The sequence below is a fragment of the Amblyomma americanum genome, chromosome 2, assembly GCF_052857255.1.
Source record: "Amblyomma americanum isolate KBUSLIRL-KWMA chromosome 2, ASM5285725v1, whole genome shotgun sequence".
Classification (NCBI taxonomy): Eukaryota; Metazoa; Arthropoda; class Arachnida; order Ixodida; family Ixodidae; genus Amblyomma; species Amblyomma americanum.
In genome coordinates, this window is record NC_135498.1 from 39324940 (window position 1) to 39338875 (window position 13936).

General features: G+C 45.5%; 1 protein-coding gene across 1 annotated transcript in view; it reads left to right on the forward strand.

The window, feature by feature from the left end:
* Nucleotides 1-13936, forward strand: part of LOC144121050 (neprilysin-1-like) — an 81260-nt gene that overhangs the window by 36112 nt on the left and 31212 nt on the right. Inside the window, exons 2-4 of the mRNA XM_077653969.1 lie at nucleotides 3532-3656; nucleotides 5459-5524; nucleotides 7873-7984. Of these exons, the coding sequence (XP_077510095.1) occupies nucleotides 3532-3656; nucleotides 5459-5524; nucleotides 7873-7984 (303 nt within the window). The remainder of the gene's footprint in view (nucleotides 1-3531; nucleotides 3657-5458; nucleotides 5525-7872; nucleotides 7985-13936) is intronic.

Below are 13936 nucleotides of genomic sequence, written 5' to 3' on the forward strand. Positions count from 1 at the left end.
CTCACACAGGCTAGTGAAAAACGAACAATTGTATTTTGGCAAACAAAGGGCCTACATGCTTTGGTTATTTTGACTTTGTTTAACATCGTTAACAATGCCAGCTCACTAACCTCATTATAAAACGAGAGTAAAAAAAAATGACGCATCACCAAGAAATGCACCAGTGGTTTCTCGCTGTCTTATTCAGACAAGCGAAAATGACAGGATTCCGGCGTGTTGCGAAGCGGTGAATCCTATATTTGCTTTCTGAACTCTTTAGCTTCTACCGCTTGAAACAGTTTCTAAACCAAATTAAATGTGTTCGTAATTCGGTTAGATTTCGACTGCGGCGACCGGATTTTCATGAAAGCGAAGTGCGGAAACACACGTGTACCGCAAGTACAGAAAGTCTGAAGAAACGCTTTTAATTTTGCGTAGTTAACTACATATGTAGCATAGCGACGAACAACCAAAGTTACCGTGGGATTTTTGAGCGATTGGTGCACCCTGTTGATATTCAGTGCCCTCGGTGTGAGTGCAGGGATCATCATTTACAAGTCAGATTTTGCAGTCCCCCGCTATGAACACATCGCGCAGTATATTATTGTTGTGGCTAGCTTTCCTGAAATGAAAACATGACTCCCCTGTGTTACGTTACTTAGTATTTAGTAATAACGGCCGACAGATGACGCTACTTAGTGATGTTACATTTCCATGCGTATTTGTGCTGGTAGTGAGGGTTACTTTTCTTATTACTTTTCCGACGGGCCCAGCTCATGCATGTGCAATAGTTGCAAACGGACTGACCCATGCGTCATCACCCGAAAACTGTGCTTTTCAGTTTTCTTTTGTTCATTCACTGAAAATCTAACCAAAACTCATACTGACCGCATAGCCGTTGAAGCAAGCTATATGCACTGATTTATTACTTGATCGCATCGCCACCACATTTAATTAAGGTGAATATTAGTGGAGGCGGTCTCTATCTGGTGATGTGTAGTGACCGCATACGTTGCCACGCTTCTTTCAGTGCAGCTAATTGAGTTACTGCGCCCAAGTGACATTTTAAATTGCAACACTAGGACGTGTTCTTGGAATCGCGATTTCACGAGATCTTAACTCGACAAGGGGCAGGACCAGAGGTGCCCTTTAGCTACGTTTAAAGAGCGCTGTAGCCACCTGCTGTGGCGATAGCTCCATACTTTTCAGCGCAAAATATCCTAATCCATCACACCTGGGGAAACATGCGCACCGTAGACGGCTCGTTCTGTAATAGCCGGTGTACCTGAGAAAACTGAACCCGAGCATGCGATGGAGCCGTTTCGCTTTCCGTCAAGCATACCTGCTCGGAACGAGAGTCTCCGGTGCCCGTTTATGCAACGAGGAAGATGGGCTCATCAGTCACTAAACAGAATTCCGCGCCCAGCTTTTTGCTTTGCTTCGATGCAATCGGAGTTCGCGAAAAGACGTCTGCGAAAACATCCCGAGATGCTCCTCGTCTGTGCTGCAGCAGCGGAGAACGAGGAATCCCTCGGAAGGTTTTGGGATCTTCCTGGCGCGTTTGCATTATTATTTTTTTTCTGGTAGGCGGTGGTATTGATGCAAGCTTCGCGCGTTCATCTTTCGAGGTCCAGCAGATTAGTTGGGCGTTCGTTGACAGGCTGCCTCGTTCCGCTTGCTCGCCTGCTTGTTGAGTTCTCCGGGGCGTCGGTGAGTGGTAGTGATCGGAACGAGGTAAAGCGAAATCATAGGCGTGTGGAATGTAATTCGCACATTTCGCGACCCCAAACTTTGATGCACTGGTGGGGACGCGTGAGTGCTTAAAAGAGAAATGCGCTGAAGTACAAGATCAATCGTATAAGCGCATAATGAAGAACAAAAAATCACATGATACAAACCAGACAACTGTAAGACCATACATAGCATGAATAGGCCACAAAATGAGAAAATCCTCACGCTAAATTTATCGGTGAAAGACCTAAGAGTTTCTTTTTTTTGTGTTAAATACTCTCTAACATAATTTTGCTTTTCGGAGAAGGATGTGCAAGGGCCTGCGTTTTCTTATCGAACTATTTTTCCGTCACTGAGTTTTTTTTTTTGCGTATTTCACTGATCACCTCTCACTGATTACCTGACAACTGCAACAGGAACGAATGCACTATATATTATGCAACTTGCGATCTATCCCTAGATGCGGTAGGATCGGAAAGCATTGCTTTCTTACAGTTCGTATGCGTTTATTAGTTTGGCTGCCTTCGGCGCAAAACAAACAAGTAAATTTGCAGTGGCAACTTTTCTTTAGTATATCTGACATGGTTCATCGTTCACCGGGTTGTGAGGAAAGCTATTAAGGGAGACAGACTTAATCCTTCTTTAGCACAGGAGGCCAAACTGGTAGCTCTTTCCAATTCCCATTCCAAATTTCCATTCTCAGCTCTTTCCCATTAAATTTATTGCTGCTTAATATACCGTCCGTGCAGTGCTCGTCATGTTCTTAAAATTAATAACAGTTTCAGAAAAAAAAACTAAGAAAAAACCGCCGCTTCATTGATGCGCGAAATAACAGCAGACCGCGGCATCCATTTTGTAAGTCTTCTTGTCCAAAATTGAGATTATAATATTTTCCACCACACTGAAATGTTATCTTTGTTGTTCTCCTTTAACTTTATAACGGCGCTCGTCACCGACCAGACCTCCCTACACTGCATTTTCTTTCAACAATTTTGCGGATTAATTGACTTCTTTCTTTGTGTGCCTTCATCCTTGTCTTTGACACTTTCTCCAGCCTTGTTCTCCATAAACATGAAGAGTTTCAGCGTTTCCACATATTTTACTTCGAATGCACATTTTATACCTTCACATATTTAGGGCAAAGCTTGTCGAATGTGGAGCACAAATTTTGGGGTGTTTCTTTTCTCAGCTCAGTTAAGTTGAATGCGTTGATTTGAACTATAACAGCCACCCTTTCACTTTTGTTTTGGCTTCGCACAAAGCCGCTTGTTCCAGAACTGAGCCGATGTCGGATGCTGCTTGCTATCTTCGAGCTGTGTTGTCGTAGGTGCGACAGGTGCTACAGGTACAAAAGGGAAGAATTGAAAAAAAACGTTATAGATACAGCGCTATTTTCTTTCATGTTAATAATTAGCGCATTTGCTGTTTCTGTTAAAACGCTGTGGCCGCAGCACGGGATTTAATTTACGTACTGATGTGTTCTCTCATAAAAATGGTCTATAGACAGTCTACAGACTTTTTATAGACTCTATTGCCTTCCTATAAATGTTTCTCTTTGTCTATTCATAGTCTCTAGACTGTCTACAGACAAAAGTCCACTAAAAGTGAAAGGCCATAAATCTATAGACTGTCTATATGATTTGTATTGACTACAGACTATTCTCCAGGGTTTGTCTATAGCGAATCAATAGACTTTATAGAGAGAAGTATATGGACAGCCTATAAACTGTCTCAACAAATTTTTGTAAGGGTTGTCTCTGTATTGTCAAAAGCGGCGCATAACTATGACAAAGATTTAAGCCTTGCTTCGCACAATTGCAGCGGCCGTTCCTGGTGGAACCGGCGGTCGAAGATGGAGCGGTGCCTGCTGGTCAGCGTTGGTTTCCTCATCGTCATCGCCATCATACTCATTGCAACCACCTCGGTGGCCATGGCCAGGCCCAAAGGTTCACAGTCTTCCGCTGATCCTTAAGAGATGGAACCGAAGACGCGTTTACATAGTAGCCTCTAAATCACCGCCATTTCATTTTAGTTGTCACGCCTTTTCTAATGGCCCTTGTTTGGTTAAATGCGTATGCATATTAAGGAAACACCGGATATAGAATGACGGAACCAAGGAGCTTAACTGCAATTCCCCATCGCGCAGCTTAGGTGGCAGAAACTTGGTGATTTAGCCAAAGCACAGGCAAAAGACTCCATCGCCTAAGTGTCTTGAAAAAGTCGGCCACCGGCAGAGGCCCCGCTTTTCATTAAGACCTCTAGTTAGAGCTCGAAATCAGCGGCGAAAAATTACGGTACTAGATGACGGCCGTGTGTTGCTGCAACTCCTGTTCATGTGAATATGACAAGCGACTTCAATAATGAAGGCCTTCAATATGAGGGCGGGTTGGAAAAGACATTGTGCAGGGTGTGATTATTATTTCTTTCGGTTTGCGAAACCCATGCGCAATATCGCCAACGGAAGGAGCAGTAATAGTGGTCCGAGACAGTACAGGTCTTTTTTTTTTTTCTAAGAACTCTGCGCAATGGTCGCTAAGAGGGCTTCGCATGCCCAGGCAAGACGCCAGGATATTACGCTTAGAGTTGAGGTGTCTCCGCATTAACCCTGTCTATAAAAATAAACAAAAAGAAAGCCGCGAAGCACATTAGTTGCGGTAAAAAAAAAAAGAAGAAATGGTCAGTAGAGGCATCAAGTGCTCGGTTACATAACAAAATTGATAGCTCGGCGGGTCGGTGTTGTAGACTCCGGTGCATTCCGACAATGCTTTGCATTTACCGCCGAGGCCTTGACACTCTTGTCGCCAAGTTCTCAATGAAACACGTGCAAACCTCTGCCCTGCGTTTCCTGAAGAGAATAGATAATGAGCGACGAGGCGAAAAACCGGAATTTTGCGAAAGACACCACCGCATGCAGATGCACTCACGCAGAGTAGCCTACACGTACCGACCGTGCATAGAATCTTCTGCCGATCCGGCGTTCTCAAACGCTTCCTCAGCACTAACCGTCGCTGCCTGCGGGGACTACTATCAGGATGATCAAGGAGAAGGCAGTGGAGTGAGGCTCGCCTTCGCCTAAACGAAGCCCGAGAGAGATGAGCTGCATAGACGGTAGATGTGGTTCATCTAAGTTTTGATTTCTGCAGCAACGCTACGCTTATAGCCTGGAAAGCGTATCTCTGGAGCAACACAGTATACAACTGCGCAGTTTGCGACAACATGTGAGCCTGCAGGCTGCTTAAGCGGAGAAAGAGAAAGTTTGTGCGTCGATTGTGCCTCTCCCAGCCACCTTAAGCGTTTCCTCGAAGCAACATAGGCAGCTGTGCGCGTTGTAGAGAAGATGAAAAGAGCGCTGACACCCTTAATCAGTGACTCAGCGATGTAGCGTTTCTTTATTCTCTGCTCGTATTCTGAACTGCTGCTCAATGTTAAACTTCAAGGAGAAAGCCTCAGTTTTAATCACGCTCCCCCGCAACGCCTTCTACAGCGTTTACTAATTTTGTTTATCTGATACTTACAACGCCTCAGCAGGTATTACAGCAGGGGTTCACAAAGAGATGCATAAATTTTGTTACAAATATACAAGCATAAACAAACCTATTAGTAAATCAGGTTGCAGTGCAAGCAACGCTTTCCAGTTTCTGACAGCTCACGGAGCCCAGAATTTCTTATCACAACGTAAGGCCACGTGTTACTCCTAGATTTTGGACTAAGTGTCGCTGACTTTGTATTTTTGTGTGGTGCATTGCAGCATGGAGGAGGGGTCAGCAGGAATTCTCTTCGGAAGTCTGCAACTCAACGGTGTGCCACGAACGAGGTAGGTCTGCGTCATCACACTGTTCGTTCCTGATGTCTAGGAAAACCACTGAGCATCAGTTCGGAAGCTGAACACTCTTTGTGCGCCAAAAACAACTGCACCGGGGAGAGCAATAACGCAGAGCAATAGCGTATAGAGCAATAACAGCGGGATGCGGATGATTTGTTGCTGGCACATGGCTTGGTATTTCGAGCGCAGAAGTCGCTACCGGAAGCCTTCCAAAAGGATCAATAGACACATTGTTTAAAGGTCACAGCCACGCTGCTGCACATCAATAGCAACGGAACTGCTGAACGGAGCTTTTAAAGCATTGCATTAAAAGCAGCGCGAAAGGTCACCGTCACTCCTTTGCTGTTGTATAGTTTCGAAATGGTATTTGCTTGGCAAGGAAGCGCAAATACGTGAGACGAAGGCAGGGACGGTACAATAAAAGCATCACGGAAGTAAGATAGCGGGAAACAAGCGAAAATGTAACGGTTCGCACTTTAAAAGAAAAATTTTCAAGGAGAAAAACGTAGTGTAGCAAAAAGACGAAAGGCAAAATAACAGACACGAACAGTCTTTTACTTAGCCTTTGGTCTTCTGCTGTGAGACGTTTAGTTTCTTTTTTTTATCATGAAACATGTACCTACAAGCCCAACAAGACACGCTTCAAAACGGCAATTTCAACCTGTGTGCATCATGTGTACTGCTCAGAAGATTTTTTTCAATAAAAACGGCTATATATGGGGTCTGAAGCAGTGAATAAAGTGAAAAGTTCCGATGTGAATAGCTTTTCTTAAAACTGCGTCTTCACGGTAATTGTTCACAGTAAGTCTTTTAAGCCATTGTGTCTTTCACAAGGAAGAGTTAGCAAAGTTGGCCTAGTTCTTTCCTTCCATTTAACCCTTTGATGCTGAAACTCTGACTGCTGTTCAAGCACCTGAAAATACCTAGGCAGTAATTTACAGTGCGGAAGGAAACATCAATGTATATTTGCAAGTGCATTCTCAGGATCGTATCCTGAGGAGATCCTCTTGGTTCTCCTTAATCGCGCGTTTAGAAGCCATTGCTATACGCTAGGTAGATGCAATATTTAGCTTCTTTCTTCTTTTCCGCACCAGTGTTTGAAATATGATATGTGTGTCACGTTAGCAGTCACTCATCGTTCACTTTTGTCGTCAATTTGCAACAGGTGATAAGGCCGCCTCATTCAGTGCGTCCTTCTAATCGCAAAGAATTGACAGCAGCCGTCTGTTTTTTTTGTGTGTGTGCGTGTCTGTGCTATCAAGTTCAAAGGCCCTTGTCTAACAACAGTTGGCAACAAACAGATCAAAACTGGCGCAATAGGTGAGAAAAATATAAATAAAATGCCTGCTACTGAGCAACTCCTCGGCTTTAACAGGTTCAACGCTGCCAGGCATCAACAACAACGTCGCTGTGCGTGGTATAGCTATACATAAACCACCCCTTCCCTCCGTTTACTACGCGCAGCGGTTTATCACAACTGAGTGTTTTGTTGTTGTTGTTGTTGTTGTTGTTAGCCTATCAAAAGATGGCACATACCCACTCTGGGGGATCGGCCAAGAATCGGGTGGCTATTCACCTGAACGCAGTTAATAAAAAGGAAAAGCTCGTGGGGGCGCAACACCGGTGAATTGTTCCTCATGAACAGAAAAGGGATGAGAGTTTTGATTTCAAAATTACAAGAATAATAATAAAGATAGGAATTAAGTAATAATGATTAAGTCAAAATGTAATAATTAATAGAAAAGAAAAGTTTGGTACACTTAGCAAGGCAGTCGGTGAGATTCTATCAGGAAATTTAGAACGCCGGTACAAACAGATCTGTGGCTGAACCCAAATGTGGTGGCGCCAAATGATAGCAAGAGCGGGCTGCTCAAACTAAGGCCAAGTGCTGCAAGGGCTCCTCCAGCAACGTTTTTCTCAGAGAGTTGAATCGGCGACAATACAGCCAAAAATGTTCATTAGATTCAGGCTCACGGCAAAATGCACAAAGGGGAGAGAGCGCCAAACCCGACTTGTGTAAATAGAAATTTATAGGGGGGATGCGGCAGCGCAGCCTTGTCAGTGATACTTCAAGCTGCCGAGAGCAACAAATTTTCCTGTTCCAATAATATTTAAGGTGCTCATAATCCGCCGATGTTAAAATTGATGTGTCTTGCGTGCTTAAAAACGCACGTCGCCGAAATCTAGATGCTGTAATATAGGCTGTAGCCGGGATTATTGGCAACACGGGGCCGCTGAGGGAAGCCTTTGCGAGATTGTCAGCAATCTTATTTACTGTCACACTGCGTAGCACCCTCGTGACTTTCTGCCCCGGTGTGTTTTTCTTTTTTTTTCTGCAGCGCAACTGATTCTGCAGTCGATGGACGAAAGCGTCGACCCGTGCCAGGACTTCTACGGTTACGTGTGCAACAACTGGATGCGCAGCAACCCCATACCGGATGAACGGGCCAGGTACGTAAAGGAAAGAAACACGTACAAGGGTCCGAGACTGCAAAGAAAGAGACAGATTTACCGCACCCGCACACAGTAACCAGCGCAGGTATATGACGCTCCAACGCATGTATTGCTGCAGCAAGGACGCCGAGAGGCGACGGAGGCGCGCATAGCGTCGCGAGCCGCACCTGCAGCGTCCTTCGCGTTTCCTCATCCGTGTTGTTTTGCGCTCGGCGCGGAAAGTCTCTGGTTAGACGCACGTGACAACTCGTGACAACTGGGGTCCTTGCTATCTCTCATGTGTGCGGTGGTTCTGCACGCGCGCTCAAGGAAGTGCGCGTTTTTTAAACCGCGCATGCGCAGACCACGTTCAAGTGCATATTTGCGACAGATAGTCGCGTAGTATACACGCTGTGGTCGCTATGCCGGAGATACACTACGGGTAGTAGGGTAAAACCTCGTTATAACTAAATGACTTACGACGAAATAATGCATATAACGAAAGAATGAGGATTCTCCTTAGAAGCTCGGTCAACACGGACTATAACGAAGCTACGGCTATAACGAAGTAATCGTCAGGCTCCTTCAACTTCGTTATAACGAGGTTAAACTGTATTTACTTTGTTTTTTAAGAGGGTTTCTAGCGCAAACCATTTTAATTCTGCCACGGAGGAAGGCTGCGCAATTTAAGGTGAGCGGAATAACGTATAGTTGTTGAACAGCTGTATCGCATAGCTCAAACACAAAATCGCTGCGCAGAAAATGATTTCCTTCGACCGATTAGTTTCACATTACATAAGGCTTTAATGTCTGCAGTGACATTTCATTAATAGCTTCCTAATTTTCACCATGAATGGTTTCGCCACCTGCACTGCACACCATGCACTAATGAAGTAGTGCAAACGTTCTTTTCTTGTATGTAAGAAAACAACAAAAATAAAGACAAATCGAAATTGGGGAATGGCGCGAAAGCAAGAAGGAATCAGGGCCACGAAGGCGCTAACCTCGGCATGTTCTTTTGTGTGGAACACCCGCGGCGCCCGTAATTAGTGGGGCCCTATAATAACGGTCAGTGATGTTCCATTCGGAGCATTTTCTCTTCTTCAGGGAATTTCAGGAGCCAAATTTGGCGAAGAGGGAATTTTCACGAAGTTGCAGGCAATATTATGAACCGAAATTGTCTCACATTTTCCAAGTGTTTAGAATTTTTCCAGCTGCTGCAGGGAAAAAAAAAACGGCTAAGGAATTTTTGGGTCTAATTGAGGGCGTTTTCGGTTACAACCTAGAGCATCATGATAACGACAGAAGTTTTCATGGACACAAAGAAAATTTTCTTTAGTGCGTCATGAACAAAGGATAACACTCGACTTTTCCTTCGAAGTCAGAATTCTTGCCGCAGCAGCGACGCTTTTCAGCCATGTTATATTTTCCAGAAACTCCGAGTAAAGCAAAAAAAAAACATAGCCTCGCCACCAGGGCATAACCGCATTTAAACACTGACCCTCGAGTTGAGGTCGTCGCTTCTTTGTTGTTAATGACGGCATAACACGAAAGACTACGCACTAGAAGACCTCTCTAATTAAGAAGCGCCGGCGGTCGACTCTCACCTAGAGACCCTTCTTCGGCTTGACCAACTTCATTTCTTGCCAGAAAAGCAATTTCTCCCCGATCACGAGTTCTGTTATCGGTAAAGTAGGGCCGGGATTTACAGAGCCTCGGATAAGCGAAGCGCACGCTTGCTCGATCGCTGCGACCAATCTCTGTTCTCTCACCCCCGCATCTGCCTTGCTTTCTTCTTTTTCTTCTATTTTTTTCCATCGGGAAAGATGCCGCCTATAGCCCCCCCCCCCCCCCCCTTCCCCCACCCTCGCGATTGTCTCATCTGCGGCGCCTTATTAGCATGGCCGTCACGAACTGCACGAAGAGGCGGCAGAGAAGCGGCAACAGGCGACCCCCGCGCGTGTTGTGTATAACTTTCTAGCGCTCTCCTCCTCGGCACCTGAGCGGCGCTTTGTGACCAACTTCCGCTAACCTTGAACGCGCGTCGCCGTCTGGTGCGACTCTCTCGGCGCCGACTCCTTGAAAGGCGCCCTAAGCCAGCGACCGGTCAGCCCCACAGTCGTTGCGTCACTGCGCACGCGCCCAGAGGGATCACGTGCGCCGGTCTCGCCGGCGAAGCCGTCGCGCGAGACGCCTCTTTCTCGTTGCTGTTCGTTTCTATTATGCGCAGAGAGCGCCAACTCCGGCGTCACTACTGCGTCCTGCTATCTTCATAAGCTCAGAATAGGTACCACCGATAAGATGTGGAAGGCTTAATTTAATGAAATGAAAAGGTTAACTCGGTGGCGAGGTGTTAGGGTTATATGGAGGCATGAAGCCTTATTCACTGCGTGGGATTATACCTGCCGAAGCACGTCGTCACTTTCGGATACAAAGCCATGGGCTATAGAAACAAACAGGCAGGAGTGGGAGGAGATACTTGTGGACCTTGAAGTTGTTTCTTTTTTTTTTCCGAGGAAGGAGACGGGGCTGCGCTGAAACTGAAAAAAAGAAGCTTTCATACGCGGATATTTTTCAGAATTCTATAGAGAGTGCCAGCCCGGTTTGACTACAAGGTAAACAAACTGCTCAGCTTTGCTGGTGTCGACGCGTATGCAATCTTAGAGACAATAGAAATGTGAGCCGCATTGAAATGGTAAGCACCACGGAGCGACGAAGCCCGTTCAGGAATAAGCAATGACCTCCAAAAAGGATTCTAGGCGGGTGAACGCCACTGCAGCTGCACTTATTTCTGTTTCTTTTTTTTTCAAACTGCGCCATGTCTACGGGATCGCAACAACTACACCGTTACAAATTGGTTCATTAAAACCACGATTCCAACTCAATTCATAAAAACGACGAGAACAGCTCAGCCCCGTCTCCTCTGGGGATTATTAAAGACGAATTGCGACACTAATACTGGAACTGGGAATGCGGAAGAAGATTCGGGCTCGAAACGAGTATAGCACCGTGCTCGGAAGCTTTGAGGGCTCGGAGGTAAGCGAAACCGAACGGCGGGAATTCCGAGTTAAAGCTGTATGTCATGCCAAGTTTGGAGCGGTTTAACGTGCCCCTATTCTTCGCTCCATACGCGGAAGCGGTTCTCAGGAATGTCATAAAAGCAACTGAAATGAATCATGGTATCCAAGAAGGAGAAAATTGTATCTGAGGCACGGCCAGAAATAAGAAAAACGCAATGTGGGCCACAGTGTCACATGCCCCCCCTCCCTTTTTTTTTACCCCCCCCCCCCCCCTTTTCCTCTGCGGTAGAGCTTCCAGTCGCTTTGCAAAGCTCGCAAAGAACGAAGATATTAGTGACTGTTCAAAAGTCGCATTTTTCCTGGCAATACGAAATAAACCCTACCAAGTGGACAGTGTACTTAGGTTGTTATTTTTTATCATAAATTATGCTAGTTCCAGTCTGCAGATATATGCACAGCAGGCTTCCGCTGCGGAAGTCTTCTTTGTATGCTTCGAAGTGTATGCCGTTACGGCGTATGTCTCTCAGCGAAATCGTCTTGAAGCCTATTCTAATCTGTATGAATGGGACAAGTTTCAGAGGGTTAGTGCGACAAATCGGATAGTTCAAAGGTAACATTTACGTTAAGATTTTTAGCACCGAAGTAATAAAATGGGAATAACAAAACTAAATAAAACATAGGGTTTAAAAGCGGGCGAAATTTCTCGTAATTTCTTCCGATCCGTCGTCCAGCGATTATCATCGCATCATCGTTGGGCGACTGAGAAAATTGTTGCCCTTGGGGAAGACCGTGAGAAATAAATTGTAACATTAAAACGAATTCTATTCATGCCGCTGCTTAAGTTTCTGCTTTGTAAACTAGACTTTCCCTTTATGCCGTTGTTTTTGCTTCGTTTTCTCAATCATAAGCATGTGAAATAGCTCATGCTTTAGTAATAATCAAGATGAACCTTGTTGACCCATCAAAGCCCAAAATAGTGCGCTCTCTAGGTACAGAAAAAAAAACATTTCAACCTCTTTCAGAGGTGATAGCCGTAGTATACCAGTGCGGTGCAGGACAGCGGAGAGGCTCGTTTGATAATTCTAAATCCTTCGTTTCATGTTAAGTAATCTCTGTATTAAGTGATTTCTCGTTTTGCTGAGGCTAATTTCCTTCTATCCTGTTAAGTTATTTTCCGCGCTGTCCTCTTTTGATGGATGAACCTCTTAACGCCAGTTCAAGGCATTGCGAGCTGCGTTCTACGTTCGATTATTTGGATTATTCCTGAAGATAGACGCTACGGGAAACCTTCGCCGGCCGCCATTTTCGTGCCGCCATTTTCTTGTGCGCTCAGCACGGCGAAAGGCTGCTGACCTTGTCTAATAGGTTTATCGCCACCCGCTCAGGCCTGCACCGTTGAAGCTGCGTAGTGGACAACAAGATGGCGCCCGTGACGTCATGCGAATGTCATCTGTTGCGAGCACAACTCTTACACCAGTCGCAATGCTCACGCAAGCTTGACAGGGTACAGTTCATACACTCCAAACAGAAAAGAGTAAAGTGAGAGTAAGGTGTAAAAAGGGGAGTAAGCTGTCCTCTAGTGTTTTTCCTTGCATAAAAGGGAGTGCTCTAGAGGACAGCTTAGTCCTCTTTCGTGTTTAGAGCGTAATAACTCTCAGTGTAACTAAATAGAGTACGGCGCCGCTTCATTCCGCGTCGTCATTATTTATCATGGCGTCAAAGTCTGAAAAATAAACCGCAAGCACACAACAATTAGTCACTGCATGAGGCAAGCCTGAATGGACACCTGGTAATATTGAAGAGCGCGCGATGCGATTTGTGACCGAAGTTGTAGGGAGGGGGGGGGGGGGGGTGTAGAGTGCAGGCACTATAGAGGCCCTGTGAATAGTCGGTCCCTCGGGCGATTACAAACAGGCGTGCACCGACGTCTCGCACTCTTAACGTCACCGCCTAATAAAGGCATGAAGCGACGATTAAATTAATTTGCGCTCGCCAGGGCGTGTGCAGAAAGGCGTGTGCGATTGAGCTTCCAGCGATACGCTAATTGGCTTTCTCTCGCCGACATCGCGGCCTGAGTCAAGGCCGAGTCTAACGAGCAGCCGGCTTCCTCGCCTGTAAGTGGCTTTCCCCTCTATCGCGATTAGTATACTCTGGGATATCCCAAGCATATGGTCTGACGGCGACCGCTGCTGCTGCTTGTGCTTCGTTGTGTTTTCATCTCTTTTCTTTAACCATCTTTCGTTTACGATTGAGCGAGCGGCGGCTTAGAATGAAAGCAGCTGGGCTCGCAGTCTTTTGCGTTTACGTAAGCGTTACTTCGGATCGTTCGTTGATTGTGTGCAGGGGGTCCCATTATGTAGGATTGTCGCTCGGAGTCATCGCTTTGTTCGCGAACTAAAGGATTCATGGGAAGATAATAAAAATTACTTCTTTGTGCACGGCATTCGCCGAAGAACTATAAGCTGTTTTCACTCAGGTGACATTGCTGTTTCCTCGGTGAGGGTAAGTGGGTGCGGGGCGGAGGGGAGGGAGGGCTAAAGGCTGCTCTACTCTTTTCGCTTCAATGGTGTTCCTTCCTTCCTTCCTTCCTTCCTTCCTTCCTTCCTTCCTTCCTTCCTTCCTTCCTTCCTTCCTTCCTTCCTTCCTTCCTTCCTTCCTTTCTTTCTTTCTTTCCTTCTTTCTTTCTTTCGTTTCTTTCTTTCTCTCTCTCTTTCTTTTTCTTTTTCTGTCTTTCCTTCTTTCTTTTTTCTTTTCGTCTATTTATTTCTCTTTTCTTTCTTTTCTCTTCGATCTTTCTTGCGCTCCTTCTATCCTTGGTCCCTTTTCTTCTCGTCTTGTTCTCATAATTTTTTAATTCCTTTTCATAAGAAAAAATTTTGCACTAACGATTCGTAGTTACGAGGGAAAAAATATTTGCAAAGTATGCGCAGTAATGCTGGTAAAAATTGAA